This window comes from Sceloporus occidentalis, unplaced genomic scaffold, assembly GCF_023333645.1.
Source record: "Sceloporus occidentalis isolate IW3139 unplaced genomic scaffold, rSceOcc1.0.p SCAF_4, whole genome shotgun sequence".
NCBI lineage: Eukaryota > Metazoa > Chordata > Lepidosauria > Squamata > Phrynosomatidae > Sceloporus > Sceloporus occidentalis.
The window spans coordinates 11,313,414-11,333,261 of record NW_028316984.1 but is presented as its reverse complement, the minus strand read 5'-3'; the positions used below and the strand labels follow the sequence as shown (position 1 = coordinate 11,333,261).

Here is a 19,848-nt window from a genome sequence, read left to right as displayed (position 1 = left end):
AAGCTCATGCCAGCAATAATAATCCACTTTGAGACCGCTTTAACTGCCTTGGCTCAGTGCTAGGAAATCCTGGGCACTGTAGTTTGTTGTGGCATCAGAGCTGTTTCACAAGGAAGGCTAAATGTCTGACAAAACTACAGTTCCCAGAATTCCCCACAACTGAGCCAGGGCAGTTAAAGTGGTCTCAAACTGGATTATTTCTGCAGTGTGTTTTGAGGCTATGAAAGATAGATACAATAAAACGTTCAGAAGATATAAGAAAGTGATAAGAAGGTTAGAGAAGGTGTGGAAAGGAAAGGCAGGTAAATACAAGAGAAGGTTTAGGAAGCTGATAATAAGAGAAGTGAAGATGGTGTTAAGATGGATAAAGGTAGGAAGGTAGTGGAAAGTGTATAGAAAGTAAGGGAAAGTGATAAGGTATGCATTGAGATGGAGAAAAATAAAAATTATAGGAAAAATGAGGAGATAAGAGTAGCTGGAAGGAGGGATAAGAGGTAAGGAAAACACAAAGAAGAGGTAAGGAAAACACAAGGAAAAAAAATAGGGTATAAGAAGGTAAAGCCAGATAAGAAAAGGAAGGTGGAAAATAAAATATGAAACACTGAATCGTGAATAAGAAAACGTATGGGAACATATGAATATGTCACTAAGTAATGTCATTACAACAAAGTGCAATACGTTTTAATTTTTATTATATTTTATTTTCTAGGATAAAATAAAATAATAAAATAAATAATAATAATAATAATATAAAAATAAATAGGATGTACACCACTGGCAGGTTCATTTTATTTTATTCTGTTTTATGGACAGCGCTGTGTAAACCTACAGCGCTTTATTAACATTAATATTCTAATATTATAAAATAATATTATAAAATATTATAAAATATAATATTTATTATATTCTATTTTCTAGGATGTACGTCATTGGCAGGTCCATTTTATTTTATTCTGTTTTATGGACAGCGCTGTGTAAACCTACAGCTCTTTATTAATATTAATATTCTAATATTATAAAATAATATTATAAAATATTATAAAATATAATATTGATTATATTCTATTTTCTAGGATGTACGTCATTGGCAGGTCCATTTTATTTTATTCTGTTTTATGGACAGCGCTGTGTAAACCTACAGCGCTTTATTAATATTAATATTCTAATATTATAAAATAATATTATAAAATGTTATAAAATATAATATTTATTATATTCTATTTTCTAGGATGTATGCCATTGGCAGGTCCATTTTATTTTATTCTGTTTTATGGACAGCGCTGTGTAAACCTACAGTGCTTTATAAATAATAATAATAATAATATAATATTATAAAATATAATATTTATTATGTTCTATTTTCTAGGATGTATGCCATTAGCAGGTTCAATTTTGTTTTATTATATAGACAGCACTGTGTAAACATACAGCACTTTATAAATAATAATAATAACAATAATATAAAATAATATTATAAAATATAAATAATATTATAAAATAATATTAAAACAAACAAATAGGACCTGGCCTCCAAAGTCCTAGCCCAGTGTTTAAACCACTAGGGGTTTGTTTAATGCTTTCATGTAATGCTTATGGTTTTTTTTTTTAATTTCTGTTTTTATTTTATTCCTGTCGTCCTAAATGAGCCCCATTATGGGGAGAGAAATGAAGAAAAGGAAAATAATAATAATAATAATAATAATAATAATAAGAAGAAGAAGAAGAAGAAAAGGGGCAGGACATGGAGACGGAGACAAGATAGAGAGGAGAAGAGCCCTGCCTCAGCGCCTCTAGCTCTAGCCCTGCGCTGGCAGCCATTTGCCAAAGGAAGCTCCTCCCCCTCCTTCTAATCTCCCCCTCGGCCTCCATTTTCCACAGTCGTCAGTTGGGTCCCTGCGAAGCCACGCCCCCGTCACGCGCCCCATTCGCCTCCACGCGGCAGGTAGGAAGCGCGCGCGACACAAGGAAAGAAGAGGCCCTCGCGAATAGGGGGGAGGGGGCGGTTGGGGAGCAGGAAAACAAAATGGCGGCTGGGAGGGAAGGAAGGAATGCTAGTAGAGCGCTGTTTCCCTCCTATCGCCCTCGCCCTTCCCAATCTGTCTCTCTCTCTGGGGGAAATGATGGAGGAAGGGTGTGTAGGGCTTCTACTCTGGGTATCCAGTTCTTCAGGGACCACGGAATTAACTTTGTTTTTGTTGTTGGTTTTACCTACTTTAGGGGATATAAACAACAACAACAATAGGAAAAAAACCATGTAGGGGTAGCTGTGTTGGCCATTTAACAAATGCAAACAGAAATCCACCAGTGATACCTTTATTGGCCAATTAAAATGCGCAGTATACTGGTTGCAAGCTTTCGAAGCTCCATGGGCTTCTTCATCAGGCAAGATGTTACAAACCAAACAGGAGGGGAAAACAACAACAACAACAATTGGAGATGTTTGTCAGATGCCTTTATGTTGTTTCAGTCCTTGGCAAAGATGATATGATGGGATATCTTTTGCAGGCAGGCTCCTTCTCCTTCTGGCCCTGCAGCAATAGGGAGATTTTCAAAGTCCAAGAACTATAAAGTCCATTTGCATCTCAACAGGGAACCCTTTTTTGCAATCCAATATGTCTTCATTCTAGTGAGGTCACAAACCTCTTTGTAGGAAAAGAACAATGGATTCATCAAGAAGTCTCCATGTTTTTGCATCAGGAACATTTTGGTGGTGTAGAGGTAAAACATGCAAATTCAGTCCAAATTTAAGAAAAAGAAGAAATTGTTTTACCTTGGTTGAAGTCCCAGCCATTTAACAAATACAAACAAGAATCCACCACTGATACCTTTATTGGCCAATTAAAATGCACAATATACAGTACATGTTGCAGAGTCATTGGAGTGGAGACATATTGGATTGCCAAAGAGGGTTCCCTGTTGAGATGCAAATGGACTTTAAATTTCCTGGACTTTGAAAATATCCCTATTGCCAGCATGGCCAGAAGGAGGAGAAGCCTGCCTCCCAATATACCATCTTTACTAAGGACTGAAACAACATGCAAGCATCTGTTTAACATCTCCAGTTGTTTTTCTTCTTCTCCTGTTTGGTTTGTATCATCTTGCCTGATGAAGAAGCCCCTGAGCTTTGAAAGCTTGCAAGTAGTATATTGTGCATTTCTGTTGGCCAACAACAACAGAGCCAGTGTGGTGTAGTAGTTTGAGGGCTGGACAGCGACTCTGGGAAATGGGGTTCAGATCCCTGCTCCACCATGGAAGCCCACTGGGTGACCCTTGGGGGAGTCACACACTCTCAGCCTCCTCAGAGGATGGCCCTGGTGAACCCCCTTTGAAGAAACCTGACAAGGGAAACCCATGATAGAGTCACCATAAGTCACTTAAAGGCACAGGACAACAAACCTTAAAAATCTTAGAAGTGCAGGTGACTTCTTACATACTTGGGAGAAATCACATAAGTCCTCCTTTTCCAAGACATGCCCTACATCTCACCCTTCTTTCCAGGAGGAGTTTCAAAGGGGCCTCCATTTTGAGCATGACTAGGAACATGGGTTTACATTTACATATGAGTGTATTTTTTAGCTTTTATTGTGTAATGCTTGTCATTTTTCTTGAATGTCCTATATCTTGTGGTGCCTTGGTCCTCTTTTGTGGTGAGAACATGTGTTTGCCCTGCTCCAGAGTGACTTGCTCCCAAGTCAGCTTTTGTTGTTTTTCCTGGGAGAACTCAATACTATGGGTAGTTTAGACTGCATCCACACTGCAGAAAAAAAATCCAACGTGACACCGCTTTAATTGCTGTGGCACAATGCTATAGAATTCTGGGATCTATAGTTTGTTGTGGCACTAGAGCTCCCTGACAGAGAAGGATCAATGTCTCACAAAACTACAAGTCCCAGAATTCCATAGCACAGCTGTGGCAGTTAAAAAGCAATAGCAAGTACATTTCTGTACCACTTATCAGTGAACTAGCACTCGTTAAGCAGTTTACAATGTATAAAACATGCAGGGGTAGCTGAGTTGGCTATTTAACAAATCCAAAAAAACCCCATCAGTGGTGCCTTTATTGGCTAACCAAAAGGCACAATATACTTGTTGCAAGCTTTCGAAGCTCCATGGCCTTCTTCATCAGGCAAGATGTTACATGCCAAACAGGAGAAGAAGAAGAAGAAAAAAAAACCATTAGAGATGTTAGATTCCTGCATATTGTTTCAGTCCATAGTAAAGATGGTACTGGGGAGGATATCTGTTGCAGACAGGTTCTTCCTCCTCCTGGCCATGCGGCAATAGGGAGATTTTCAAAGTCCAGGGAATTTAAAGTCCAGTTGCCTCCAATAAGCTGAATACTGCAAAAAGATAGAGGACTGTGGACATAGAGCCCTCCCCTAGGATCAAACTTACAACGTTGTGGCTGCAGTACCAGCTTTTAACCACTGTGCCACCAGGGCTCCTTAAAGTGGTGTCAAAGTGGATTATTTCTGCAGTATGGATGCAGCCTTGTTATCTGATCATTTAGTAGACCTATGCTTAGTAATTCCCAAGGAGGTTTCTGTGGGCTTCTGCCACAATGCAGAATTAATGCAGTTTGACACTTTTAACTGTCATGTCTCCATCCTGTGGAATCACGAGCTTTATAGTTTTGTGAGACTCCAGATCTCTCTCAACAGAGAAGGCTGAGTAGCTCACAAAACTACAGCATTGAGTCATGGCAGTTAAAGCGGTGTCAAACTGCATTAATTCTGCAGTGTAGATGTACCTTTTGCTGGTCATTTTTGCCAGAACTTTATGGGAAGGGGGGTCAGATCCCAGAGTCCATCCTTCGGCCTTTTTCACAGGATCAGATTTTTGCAGATTTAATCCTGCTTCTAATTTATCTGTTGTGCACAGTCTCCATTTCTTTATTTGAGGCTGTAAATTTATGGGTACTATGTTATAATTTTCTAAACACTTGCATGACAGCATTTTACATAGAGAGGCCTGTTTTTATGGGTGAAGGACATGTATTCTGATTATTATTATTATTTTTTGCTTTCGTATGTTAATCTCCTGGTATCTTGGAAGCTGACAAACTGGTAATTGACAGACATAACGGTAATTCACTGAAATAAAAGGAAAACTGGGTGGTCAAGGATAGCCATTTCCCTGGTGAAACTAATTTTGAAAGCAAACTTGACAGCAAAAATGCTATATTAAAAAAAAAGGCAGGGAACAGGGTGGTGTATAGGCTAGAGCATTGGATCAGGACTGGGGAGAACCCCAGTGACTCATGGCACTTGATTGATGAGCCTGGATTAGTTGTATATTATCAAGGTTGTATAGACTGTACCTTCTTTTTTGTTTCAACAGATCTAAATTATAGTGGGACTTTGGTATCGTTGGATTTGCCATGCACGGATTTGAGCATCCATGGATGGCAAACCTGCATTGTCCCCAATGGCGGTGTGTGTATGCAAACACACCACCTTAGGGGTTAAGACCCCCCCTCTCCTCCACTGAGACTTCTGCTCCAGGTTGGCTTTGGGGTTTGGAGCCCTGTCAACCAGAGGGAGCCTACGCCAGGGCTTGAGTCTTGGAGCCCTCCACCCAGCACCTGGGACAGAGCCTTCAGGCTCCGAAACTCAGGCCCCGGAGCTGGCGCTTGCTCTGGCTCCAGCTTGTCTTCAGGGGCAGTGTAGAGGCAGAGACTGGAGGCCCCATTGGCTGGAGGGAACCAGCTCTGGGTCCAGGGCTTGGGTCTCAGAGCCTGTAGGCTCCATCCCAGATGCTGGGCCTCGAGGGGGGGGGGATCCAAGACTCAAGCCCCAGCCCTGGCTCCCTCCAGCTGACAGGTCTCAGTCCTCTGCCTCCAATACGTCCTTGAAGCCAAGCCAGGGCAGAAGCCTTGGAGGGAGAGGGAAAGGGAGAGAGGTAAGGAAGCCATTAAAGATAATGGGTCTTGAGCATGCACAGATTTTGATATCGGGGTGGGGGGTCCGGAATGGATCCCCCATGGATACCGAGGGCCAACTGTAAAACACTTTCAACCACTGCTGCTGATTTCCCCCCTCTCAGTCAATGCAGCATATGTTTTCCCCTCCTCACTCAGGTATGCTGGTTTTTTCTCTCTCAGACAACTTGCCACCATCTAGTGTTCAATCTTGAATTTGCAAGCTAAAAAAAGACAGTGTTCCACTTTTCAACTGATTCTACTTTTTGGTAGTACTCTGGTCCCTAACATGTCCGATAAGCCTGGACTTCCTGTGGTAAAGTTATTGGGGAGGAAGATGGCCATCTACACTTTTTGGCTCCTTGGAGGAAAGGTGGAATATACAGTCATCCCTCAGTATGCAATAATTCTTTATTGAACTGTGGATTCAAACATCCATGGCCAGGGCAGTTAAAGCAGTCTCAAACTGGATTATTTCTGCATTGTGTTTTGGATCACTGTGTCATGACTGTGAGAAAATGGAAATACTTTTTTGGGGGGTTACATAATAACATTCAGTTTTGGCAATACTGTGTTGTTAAAAAAAAACTTGGCCAGGAAAAGAAAATCAAGTTTCTGCTTGTTGCAGGAAGTATCTTTTTGTATAATTTGAAGTAATTGGTTTTGGGGATTAAGTAAATGGAATAAACTATGAGTCCAGGAGTGCTTGTAGGTACACTGAATCCTCCTTTTGGTCTTACTTTCCCTTGGCAGCATCAATTCCATAGCTACATATAAGCCTATTTCACATTAATTCAAAGAGGTTACTTGTTTGCAGCCAAAAATAACAGTTTTATGGCACTTAGAACACTAGCAATCTTTATTATGTAATGTAATCTGTGAGACGGATGGACTGTTATCCTAAACTGCAGGTGAAGATGGTTGGGTGTGTATGTTTGTGAATACAAACTGAGTGCACAGGGGAATGAAATGCAGAGAATATTAACAGTGATGTTTACTTTATCAACAGTGGCAATTTACGAAACAATTGCTACTGAAACATGATGGGTTGTTAGTGAAACATCATGACTTTGAGTTTGCGGTTAAAACAAAGCTACACAGTTTGTAGTTCTTGTAGGTCACTTGTTGTAGAAAATTTAATGTTTGCTGCCTGTGTGGAGGATATCTTTTGAAGTGATCCAACCTATCAGTTGTCTAAACATTAGACCCCCTACTGGGTTTATTATAGAAGTTTGAATGATGCCTGGATAGAACTACTATTGAGAAATAATGGGGGCAAATATAATTTTAGTTGTTCAGTTTTCTTTTTGGTAGAATTTAAAACATGGGCCTGTGTTTTCTGTAGGTATTATTCAAATGAGAGCCAGCATTGTGTAGTGGTTTGAGTGTTGGACTATGACTCTGGAGATCAGGGTATGATTTCCTGCTTGGCCATGGAAACCCATTGAGTGATCTTAGGCAAGTCACACACTCTCAGCCCCAGAAAATCCGATGTTAGGTTTCCCTTAGGGTCACCATAAGTCAGAAATGACTTGTAGGCACACAACAACACAACTATTCAGATGTGTACTATAGTCACTGGATGATTTGATTTAAATAATTTTTTTTGAATTGCTTATCTAAAAGGTACAATTTTAATTATTTAAATCACAGTTTAAATCACTAGTGTAGAAGATTCTACTATAATTTTTAATAGAAGTACATTATTGTTTAATCAAACTTTAATATATATTCAAATGTGTAGATTTCATTAGATGCTAGGTACATACTAAGCAATTATTCTGAATTATTTTTCGATTAATTTTCAGTTAATCAAAAAATGAGATTTCTTGTATTCTTATCCAGACTCCTCATCCTCGTTCATTTCCATTCCCCCAAATTCTCTATTTGTTGATATTCTCTATCCTGACTTTCAAATATTGTGAATATGACCAGGGCACAACATATCAGAGTGATAGCCTTGCTCCAAAGTAGTGTTTGAGCTGCTAGGCCATAAAAACCTGTTCAGAATGAAAGTGATGATACCTTTGCAAGCTGCCACTTTCCAAAATCAAGCAGTTTGTCTTGTGTAGCTTCACAATCCACAAGCTAATGGCTGTGATGTCATCAATAGCTTGTAAACCTGTTAATGTCATTTCACAAATTTGGATCATATTGTTATTGGCAGTCCTTATTAGAGTAGGCCTATTATTTCAGTTGTTGAATGGTAAGTCAACACATATGTAAACCACACTGATGCATTGGCTCTACTCTAGTTGAGTCAAATAGTAGGATTCATGCCTTCATGTTTTATTTTTATGTCTTAGTACCTATAGTGAAAGAGAGCCTGTGTGATGTAGTGGTCTGAGCATTGGGACCACAAAGCTGGAGACCAGGATTCACCATGGAAACTCATGAGGTGACCTTTGCAAGTCATTCTCTCCTCCTCAGAGGAAGGCAAAAGCAAATCTTTGAACAAATTTTGCCAAGAAAACTCCATGTTAGGTTTGCCTTAGGGTCACCATTAGTCAGAAATGTCTTGAAGGCACACAACAATAACAACAACAAACATCTATTCTAAAGTGAAAACTATCCTTTATTCTCATGTGTAGGACATCATATCAGATATGGACCTAACAGAAGAAAAATACCCAACAGAGATTCATGATTATCTTTCCGCCTTTGAGAAGTCTGTCAGTTCTGTAGATGACATGTTGAAGACTATGATGTCTGTGTCTAGAAGCGAACTTCTCCAGAAGGTAAGAAGATAATAAAGGCACAATAATTTTTGCCTGCTTAAGTCATCTCTGGTTTGCCGTGTTTGGTGGACTTGTTTGGACAGACAGCTTATAAATATATATATTTTAAAAAATGTTAAGGGTTCTATTATTTAATATTCAGTATCTAACCACATCCCCCAAAATAGACTGTTTTGTTTCATCTTTTGGCACTAGTTGTAGAACAAACCAGTACTAAAATATAAGATCTTGTTATACAGTATCCCTTCCAGCTTATAAAGAATGGATAAAGGAAGGAACATACAAAGCATCTTTTTTGTTCTCCCTTTCAACACCCTATAACAGCACAAGATACTGCCCCAGGTCTTTGTACATGTATCTATATATTTCAACAGTTAGAATGTAATTTGTAATTTCTTCGGGGCAAAATAAAAAAAAAAATCTCATAGATCAGGGAATTTCACCCTTCCTCTGAAGCCTTCCAACCATGAATAAATTATGAACACAACCATCTTGACAGCTCAGCCCTTTGACAGGATCCATGTTCAATCTTGTAAGGTGTACATTCATGTAATCTAAGTTTCCAGGAAATCCTATAGGAACAAAAAATGATGGATTGGTTTTGACAGCCAAAAATTGTTTCTGCCTTTTGTATATAACCGCAGTATTCCTGCATGCATTGTACATAAAATAAAAGGTGGCAGTGATCCAGAACCCACGCAGGACTTGTAAAGAGAATGTACTCTATGAACTTTCATAGTTGACTCTTAAGAAACTCAGTTGGTATGTGGCACTGCCTCCTTGTATCACTACCAGGATCTGTATATATTAGCTGGGACATGTGAGAAATGGCACATGTGAGAACTATATATTAGCTGGTACATATGGCCTAATGGCTAGAAATGGAAAAGCCCTGTTTGAATGTCACCTTAGCCACAAACTGCCTCTCGGCTTCAGTCTCTTCCACCACTTCTTTGCAGTGTATGGTATTGCTGTAAGCTGCTGTTGGGGTTTGGTTAAATGTAATAAAGTTCACATGATGTTGATTTTCTCTTTCTGGATTTAGCTGGATCCTCTTGAGCAAGCAAAATTAGATTTAGTGTCTGCTTACACATTGAATTCAATGTTTTGGGGTGAGTATGCCAAGTAAGACATTCATAGCAGTAATGAGTAGTTCCTTATGTTACTGAATATTTCAATATGTAATGCTGCAACTAGTTACTATTTCATCCAGTTTTTGAAAACTATTTTACTATACTTTTATAAATGATAGCAAAATAAAAGCTTTATTATATAAGCTTTCACCATTTCATAATTGTTGATCAAGCTCCTTTTTCTTGTTTTTTGGTTCCCCTCCCATACCCCTCTACTTTTATAGAGCACTGAATCCTCTTTAGTATCAATCATTTTATATTGAAATTAGTATGGTTTAGAGTTAGTCTAGCAATTTTCCAGTCTTGATAGTTGTCTGTTATATGTGTACCTGGGATTTTATTGCTAATATCTAATTTTAAAAATATTTCATTTTGCAGTTTACCTGGCCACTCAAGGAATTAATCCAAAGGAGCACCCAGTGAAAAAAGAATTGGTAAGATTCAGGGCAAAATTTCATCTTGCTGAGACAAGTGCTTTAACAGTATTAATTCTGAACTTAATATTTTGATTGGGTCTTCAGGGAGGGACCAGTAGTTTCTGCATGGTAAAAATGTGATAATTTTATATTCCCATAATGAATAATAAGGGAGCCAGTGTGGTGTAGTAGTTTGAGTGTGGGACTACAGTTCTGGGAGAACAAGGTTCAAATCCCCAGTCTGCCATGGAAACCCAGTGGGAGACCTTGGGGAAGTCACACTCTCTCAGCCTCAGAGAAAGGCACTAGAAAATTCTCTCTGAACAAATTATCAAGAAAACGCTATGTAAAGGTTGCCATAAGTTGGCAACAGCCTCAAATCACACAACAACATAATAAGTGACTCACACACACACCCTTTCCAATGTAGAAATGCCACATTTACCTTGATGTTCTAGTTCCATGTGTAGTGAGGGTTTTTTCATGAACAGAAAAATGTTTTCCTATCATACACCCTACTTCCTGATACAATCCACTTTACCTGATCAGGATACTGTGAAGTTTGCTGCAGATGCAGATCTGATCTGAACAACCCACTTTTCTTTTTCTGCTTTCATTCTGGGTTGATCCAGAAAAAAAATGGATTGAATTTATAGATTTGATCATAAAAAAATTGTGATGTGAACACTGCATGCAATAATAATTTAAGAGAGGTCACCTAAGCGGTAGTCATGTCTCACTGGATTTGGGCACTGAAACCAAAGGAGTGGGTGTGTGGTGGATCACTGATTGAGACTGAACCCACCATCCTCAGCCAGTAAACGTTGAGTATCTCACACCAACCATGTGGAAAGTAAACACACCTCTGCTCCACATCAAAAGTGAAATATACTAAGCCTCTTATTACATAGCTCTCCTAAGATGTGTCCATGTGGCCCAGGCTGGGACTGAACCATTGTATGGTTTTGGAATGTGGTAAATGTACAAATGCTGCATGTGCACATTTAACCTGGAAATTTCCCCCAGTAGATTACATTTCTGGAGCATGCAAACCGCCTGGCTTCTGACTCTGTTGGAATGCATAAGCCTTGAATTTCAGTCAGTCCTAGAAACAGTTGTATTGCAGGACAAACTTTCAAAGGTTGTGGCTTCCATTTTCCTGACATTGTTAACCAATGATGGCTTAATTTAGAGGAAAGTACTAAAGCAACTTGGGTTGCCTGATTTTTGCTGGCTAACACCATATCCTATCTACAGCTTGTAGCCATCCACATGAGTCCTATCTGTGATACTACCCCCTCAGAAATTGCTTTTTTGGGAGGGATGAGGGGGACTCAAGTGAGAAAAGATATCAGTGCAGTTCTCATGCGCAAAAACAGTTTCTAAAAAAGCAAAGATGCCATTGAATGCAGCCCACATGATGTGCTCATCTTCCTAACTGGGAATTCTAATGTGTATTTTTGTTCAAAATAAAATTGTCTGTCTGAAAGTAGGTTTTTGTCTCAGTGCAGTTTTAAAAGGGTTCCAAGTTAAAACAAAACAATACTTTCTCCTTCTGAGGCTGAAATTTTGTGCCAACCAGCTTTTCACTTAAGGAATGGAAAAATGTTACATGTCTCATAATTATTTATAACTTCCAGTACAGTGTGTTTTCCTATAAATACTTGGACTAGTGTTAATCTCCGAGGCTACCTTTTCTTACTCCTGTATGACTTTAAAAGTATCATGTGGTTGATTTACTAGCAAAGACGGGAAAGATCTCCCTCCCCTTTTCCAATCCTTCCATTAATTCATTTTCTCAGCAGTAAAGAATCCAGTTCGGCAACAAAGCTAAAAGCTTTTTTGGCACTAGTTGTATGTGTACTGTCCAGTAATTCTGCATTAGTGACATATTTATTGCCTATAATAAATCTTTTCCGTTTGTCTTTATAATCCATTTAGATACATGAATATAGTATGTTAAGAGTGGATATCGTGGAAATTCTGCTGAGTTTGATTTAGCTCAGAGAATAGAAAAACTACAGATCAAATCTGTGGTTGTCAATCAGAATTTTTTGTGTTATATGCATTATACACATATGTAGCAATGCTATTATAATAAGGTATGCACCTTTAAGTGAAGATGATAAACAAAAGTAATTGTTAAGAAAACTGGCAATTTAGTCCCATGTCTGTACATATTCAACTATGAACATTTGTTTGAAAAGAAAAATGGATTGATTCAAGCTCTTATCAGAATCAAATCCCTATTCTATTTTTACTTCTTCTGAAGCTGTGCCAGTAGGAAAAATGTGTCATGGGAGCCTATAGTAAATACATTTAGTGTAGAAAATCTCAAGCCTATGAGAGTGTGAACTTGCCATAGAAGGAGGAGTTTTTCTCGTTTCTTATAAACACAATAAAATGAACACTTGGTGGGATATGTGATGGAAATGGATGCTGTTTCTTTCTGAAGGCTAGAATGATATGCATATGGAAGATCTGTCATTAGTTGCTGCTTTCTTACCTTTTGGTACTTATGACAGAATTCCATTATGTTTGAAAAACTAATATGTGATTTGTGCAATGATGTTTCTCATTCAGGCTATTTCATTCCCTGTCCGTCTGTCCATTCTTTTTACCTGTACTGTTGCCGATCATACATAACACTAAACCAGTGCTTCTCAATTATTTTCTGTCATGCCCCCCCTAGGAAGAAGAAAACATTTCGCGCCTCCCGCGTGACTGTAAATAGTATCATTTGTCTATAAAATTGTTATAAGTACACCTCTGCATAACAGAGCCTCGCGCCCCCCTTTACGGAGCCTCGCGCCCCCCCCCGGGGGGCCCGCCCCACTATTTGAGAAAGGCTGCACTAAACCATGATCTAGCACTATGTGTACAAACCCCAGTGAAGCCTTTTGCATGGTAGGTTGTCTTGTCCACTACTACGCTCCCCCAATCCCTCCCAAAACTTCCTGGAAGCAGAAGTGATATTGCATTATTTCAATAATAATATATTAATAAATTATTTATATTTCCCGCCTCTCCCTGCAGATCGAGGTGGGATTACATCCAATAAAATGCATACAAAATACAAGTATAAAAACACAAACAATAACAATGATACTTCGATTAAACAAATTAACCATTTCCATCATAAAATAATAGCAGCGAGCATAGATCACAGAGTTTTCTGATAATAGGAATGGAGCTTTGTTGAGTCAGGAGGAGCTGTGTGGCCACTTGGGGGTTTGGAAGGGACTTGTATGTGAAGGAAATGACCCCTTCCCTCTGCAAAATCATAGTTAAGAATTCTGGGTAAATGCAGCCACCAGCATATAGAACCTGACATTTGTTCTCATGGGTGTTTTCAATAATCAGGGTGGGGGGGGGAGTGGGGTTTCACACAGCATCTTTATTCGCTGAATCAAATCTTGTTTTGATATGAACAAGAAGTCTATGTACCCATAATTTGGGAAATTTTCTTGACAGATCTGTGCTTATCTATTTTGCTGCCTAAGGTGGAGCCTTACATGCCCTTTTTCTTCTCACAAAAGGAAGTGCTTTGGAGTAGTGGGGGGGGAACATTATTGCACCATTTACACCAACGTTTCTCCAAAAGGTCTTTCTGAAGGATCAACCCCCTGAAGTATGTGTGAGCTCCTGGGAGCGGCCTCAAATTGACTTAATTAATAAATAAATTATTTATTTATAGCCCGCCTTTCCTCAGATCAAGGCGGGTTACAAGAAGTGCCGTTACAAGATAAAACACAGTAAAACACAGTAAATATACATTAAAATAGCAATCACCAATACAATCAATGCAATCAACAATCAACAATATAACAATATCCAGCTAGCTTAGGATGTACAACAATCCCTGAATAATGAATAAGACTTGTTGTCTTATTCATTATTCAGGGATGCAGTGGCTTAGTGGTTAAGATGCAAATTCTGATGATCGGAAGGTTGGAGGTTGGAGGTCCAGGTGCTGCATGATGGAGTGAGCTCCTGTTACTAGTCCCATCTTCTGCCATCCTAGCCATTCAAAAGCTTGCAAATGCAATTAGATAAATAGGTACCACTTCGGTGGGAAGGTAAACAGCATTTGGTGCAGTCATGCTGGACACATGACCACTGGAATAGTCCTCAGACCACACTGGCTCTTTGGCTTAGTAACGGAGACGAGCACCACCCCTGACAGTCAGTTACAACTAGACATTCATGCCAAGGGACTACCTTTACCTTTTACCTTATTTATACTGTAGACAGGAAGTTTGAATTACGTATTAATGGTAAACAGAACATAGTTGTGAGCCACTTTGATTGTCTAGTTACAGAAAAGTGGGCTACAAATAAAGGTTTTATTATTTATTATTATTATTATAGTTCTCCACAGGTTTCGTGTGGGATATGCTACTTCAGATGACACCAAGGAACTAACTTCATTGAATGGCCCTTTAAATGCTGCCACTGTCAATGTGCCCAAAACTCAACATGTCATTAGGCTTCACTGGTATGCTATTGTTTTATGTACAAACTCTAGTGTACTGGAAACCTGTGACAGAATAAGGTGTATTTTTTCAGTCCAACCCAACTAGTTATGGTTGATAAGTTTTCATGTTAAACCCCCTGCCCTGCCCCCAAAAAAGATTGGTGTATGCTGTGTTTTCCCTCTTTTGGTTATCCCATTTATTTACTGCTGCTGTTCACTGGTTTTGTTTCTCAATTCAGCTTCCTGAAAACTTTCATTCTCATATTGTTGTTGTTTTGTGCCTTTATAGGGACCCTTAGACAAACCTATCACAGGGTTTTCTGTGGCTGGGAGTGTGTGACTTGCACAAGACTTTCCATGGCCATGTGGGGATTTGAACCCTAATCTCCAGAGTTGTTATCCAACATTCAAACCACTAAACCACACTGGCTCTATTTATACCTTTTATCAGACTGGATAGTGAAGAGTGCCAACTGTAGGATGAAAACATTTTGCTTTTCTAACATACACACACACACACACACACACACACACACACACACCTCTCTCAGGTAGGGCTAGCTTTTGGCAGAGTACTTCTGGTCACCTAGTATGTTTCCTTGGAGGCAGCATTAAATACCATACTAACATACTACTTTGAGTATGAGTAACACACTAGCAGTATGTGGGATCTGCTCTTTTTAGAAATGGGCTTAAATAACAATAGCAGCTCCTTTGTGTAGTTTTTAGAGATACAGTTTGAACTAGTTGGGATCCAGGTTATATTATTGTTTACTGTTTGCTTTATTACTAATAGCTATACAATTTCAGATTAATTTTATGGATTTCTATATTTCAAAAAGCAAGGAAAATCCACAAAGAAAAAAAATCTTTCATTTTAGTTTACCATAAGTTACATATATATTTGGAACTGTAGCCAAAACCAAGGAAATTCAGGTAACAGATCAACCCTGTTTCATGATAACTGAAAACATGGTTATATTGTTACATGCTTAACTTTTACAAAGTTTTAAAATACAAAAGAGTCGTGTAATTAAAATCCAGAGTTTAGTTTGTAGAGATTGTTCTTTCAAAGAAAGAAAGACATTTAGGCCCCAAGCACATTCAAGATACAGGTATTTTCACAATTCCTCCATCCATTTTAAACTCCTCTGCAAGTATAGGCAAGAGGTGCATCACATTCTCTGATACTGTGGACTGTCACAGCTCAGTGACAAACTATTGGATGAATGTGATTCTTCATAGAATCATTGAACCATTGGGTCCAGCCCCTGCTCAGTTCAGGATCTCTAGCTAAAGAATCCCCAGCAAGTCTAGATACTTTTTGAAAACATCCAGAGAAGGAGACCGCACCACCATTCTAAGCAACTGGTTCCATTGCTGAATTGTTCTTACTGTCAAGAAGTTCCTTCTAATGATCTACAGAAATCTGCCCTCCTGTAATTTTAAACCAATCCTGGGCAGCAGAGAACAGGCCTGCCTACTCCTCTCTGTGATAGCATTTAAAGAGTGCAGCCATACCAGCCCTCAACCTTCTCTTCACCAAGGTATACATGCCCAGCTTCTTTCCTCATAGATTTTGTTCTCCATTCCTCTTTCTCTGAACCTGTTCCAGCTTGTCTATATATTTCTTAAAATGAAGTGCCCAGAACTGAATGAATGTTCCAGAAGAGGACTGACCAGCAGGCAAAAATATAATTTACTTTCTTTGCTGCAGCATCACACTACTGGCTCTTGTTCGAGTAATTCCAAGCTCCTTTTACATGTAGTATTGCTGAGCCATGTATCCCCCATCCTAATCCTGTGCATTTAGTTTTTGTGGCTTAAATATAACATTTTGGATTTGTTTCTATTGAATTTCATTTTATTAATCTCTGCTCAATTTTCTAGATTATCAAGGTCCTTTTGAATTCTGTTCCTATCTTCCAATATGTTAGCCACCACTCCAAGTTTTGTATCATCTGCAGACTTGATAAGGACTCCTTCCACCCAGTCATCTAATCCCAAAGAACCACTTACTTGAAAAAATTGAATTAAAGTACTGAAAAAATGCCAAAGCATAATAGCACTAAGACAGAACCATGAGGTCTCCACTCAAGACCTCCTTCCAGTTTTGAAGTGCAGCTATTGATGATAACTGTTTGAGCATGATTTTCCAACCACTTGTGGATCCATCTGACAGTGTTTCATCAATTCCATGTTCAGTCAGTTTGCTAATCAATATGTTATAGGGGAACTTAACAAATTCTTTGCTTAAATCCAGATAAATGACAGCCATAGCATTATCAGCATCTACTAAAATAATGGCCCAAGCAAAAAGAAAAAAGATTATTTTGGCAAGATTTGTTCTTAACAAATCCATGCTGGCTCCTACTGATCACTGCATTGTCATCAAGATACTTCAAGACATGTATGTATGTATAATCCGTTATAATATTTTTCCTGGTATTGAAATCAGGCTAATAGGCCTGTGGTTTTCTGGATTCTCTTTTTTGAAGAGAGGGACAATGTTTGTTCTTCTCCAGTCCACTAGCAACTCACCCATCCTCCAAGATGACAAGTGGTTCTGCAAGGATGGGTTGCAGTTCATCTGGCCCTGCAGATCTAAACTCATTTAAGTCACTGAGGTAATTCCTGACTAGTTCCTTATCAACTATTATGATTTGCAATCCAGATCCCTTGTTAAGGTCTTTACAGATGCACGGCAGCACATCAAGCAAGAGGGAGTCCTCTTTTGGGGTGAGAAAAACCCTGAAGCATAATAGCTTTGTGTTTTCATTGTGATCTATTAGCATTTTACTGATGTTGTTGAGCAGCATCCCGCTATTTCCTTGGACATTCTCTTGCTTTGCACGAATTTGAAAAACCTGTTCTTGTTGCTTCCTGCTTCCCTAGCTAGTCTCAGTTCATTTTGAGTGTTAACGTTCCTTATATTATTCCTGCAAGCTTGGGCTACACATCCATGCTCCTCCTTGGTAGTTCATGCTTTCATTCTTTATAGATGCTCTTTTTTTCTTTTCACATCCTCAAGTTTCGTGTGAGATGCAGCACATCATACTACATCATAGACTCCCACAATTTGTTTTATTTAACAGTTCTTTAATATGATACACATTATGTTCTTTCTACTCATGTGGACAATATATCAAAAAATATTCAGCTAATCAATAAGTGGAAATTAATACATAACTGTGTTTGTTTAATTTATTCCACAGCTTTCTGCTCAAAAAAATTAAGAGAGCTAATAGTTGTAACAACTGAGATTTGGGTCAAAAAACATTCTGAATTGGCTGAATAACATAGGGACCTAGTCAGATGGCACACCTTTCTATTTCTCCATAGAAATAGTTGCCCAGAAGGATGGCATGTTTATCTGACTGGGGGAATGGTGATCTTATCAAGGATTGGCAAAGTACAGCCTGCATGTCATATGCACCCTAAGAATCTCTGATGTCCCCCCTCCTTTTGATGAAAGCTGAAAAACTCTCTAGGGGATCTGTAAGGCTATTTTGTCATAACCGGTCAAGATGTGTGTGGCGTGCTTTAAGTGAAAGGGTTTGGTTTTACCCAAATCTATAGTGACTTTAGTCACTTCCTGGTTAAGGCAAAAGCATATCTTGAGCTTAGAAAAGTCCAGAGAGGTCCCCAAACATGGCAAAATGGCCCTATGTGGCCCCTAAAAGGTGTGTGTGTGATTCAGCCATTTTTTAAAAAAATTGCCAAAATAGAGATGTTGGGCAAGTGAAGTGGGGTGGAGGGTGTGGGAATGGGGCAGTCACATCAAGTGATGGGATGCAACCACTGAATCTGGATTGGTTGCCCATCGCTGTCTTAAATGCAATATAGGGGTTCATAAGAATATCCACTAGGAACATTAAAAAAGTCTCCTTAACATTACTTTGATAATTGAGACTAGTTTTTTTTTTTACAAAAAAACATTTGAAGGTATCAGTTGTACTTTGAAATACTGAACCAACATGAGAACTGCCTTGGTTACTTGCACTAATGTCAGTTTTCTGTGGAGTTGAGTTCTGGGGTATGTAAAGAAGCAGTGGTGTCAGCTTTTGCTGGTTTATCTAAAAATTTCTGAATCTTTATCCCATGGTAGGAAATCATGTCTATGTATATATGCTTTAAATATTTCCTCATTTTTCAGGAAAGAATACGAACATACATGAACAGAGTGAAAGAGATAACAGACAAGAAGAAAGCTGCCAAACTGGATAAGGGTGCTGCTTCAAGATTTCTACGAAATGCACTATACGAACCCAAACCTCACAGCAAGTCTGCAAAGAAGACTCCAGTTCCAGCCAAAAAGAAGAAAATAAATTAGGGCTTTTACAGTATTGTGCTAATTGCTATAGGGAGAAGAAAATCTTTTAATCAAGTTTTCTTGTTTTATAGACAGTGGAAACTGCATTTTGGTGAAATAAGGTTATGTCAGTCAGCTATTTGTTACTACATGATTGTTTCTCATGTCCAGATATCCTGATCACTTCCTCTTCCAGTAGGCTATATTTAAAATAAAGTTTTGTTTATTTAACAAAGAACAATAACATCAAGCAGGATTTCCCTCCGGATCCTCTCCACATTTGTGTTTTTGGCTTTTTACCAAGTTAGGCAATATGTATGCACTACCCTAAGCTTCTTTTGGGATTAGATTACATGTTGCTGTTTCCTTTCATCCTTGATCTGTTAAACATGACACGGTATCTATACTTGAGCGAGCTGAAAAGCAGCACAGGTAAATCTGCAGATTGTACTGCCAATGCTCAGCCACATCAGTGTCTTGGCATCCAGTGTTTGTGTGCTTAGGACAAACCGGCTTAGTTACCAAAGTGTGTGAATAGGTACATTTATTAAATATCTACTTGAATAAATAAGTTCCAGTAAATCAAAGGTTGCTTGGTCCTATAGCTGAATTGAGTGCTTTTCTAGTTGCTACTGTCACTGCAGTGGTCCCCCCCCCCCCCCCCCCCCCGTTGCTAGCTTAAGTATTAGCAACCTGGGCCAAATTGTTAGAATGTCTAAAACATTATCATCCACTGCTGACTTTTATCTGTGTTGAGACTTAATGAATGGTGTTACACTTGGGACTGAAATACTATATGAAATAGTCATATACAGGTAAAGTTTACACACTTGTAAAGTTGCTACAGTGGCA

At 38.8% G+C, this 19,848-nt stretch overlaps 1 protein-coding gene across 4 annotated transcripts; it reads left to right on the top strand.

Moving 5' to 3' along the window:
* Positions 1-1,860: 1,860 nt before the first annotated feature.
* Positions 1,861-19,583, top strand: C1D (C1D nuclear receptor corepressor). Of its 4 annotated transcripts, XR_016280835.1 has the most exons (6): positions 2,009-2,131; positions 8,512-8,658; positions 9,704-9,770; positions 10,170-10,225; positions 14,579-14,705; positions 18,841-18,924. XR_016280835.1 is itself a non-coding variant. In XM_089519210.1 (5 exons), the coding sequence occupies exons 2-5, from the start codon at positions 8,527-8,529 to the stop codon at positions 19,015-19,017; spliced, it is 432 nt and encodes a 143-aa protein (XP_089375336.1). In that variant the 5' UTR covers positions 1,861-1,942; positions 8,512-8,526; the 3' UTR covers positions 19,018-19,583. The 4 variants fall into 4 exon arrangements, 3 of the variants coding, with proteins under 3 accessions (XP_089375336.1, XP_089375337.1, XP_089375335.1); XM_089519210.1 differs by lacking the exons at positions 2,009-2,131; positions 14,579-14,705 and adding an exon at positions 1,861-1,942 and having other exon boundaries at positions 18,841-19,583; XM_089519211.1 differs by lacking the exons at positions 2,009-2,131; positions 14,579-14,705 and adding an exon at positions 1,948-1,967 and having other exon boundaries at positions 8,514-8,658; positions 18,841-19,583.
* The last annotated feature ends 265 nt before the right edge of the window (positions 19,584-19,848 follow it).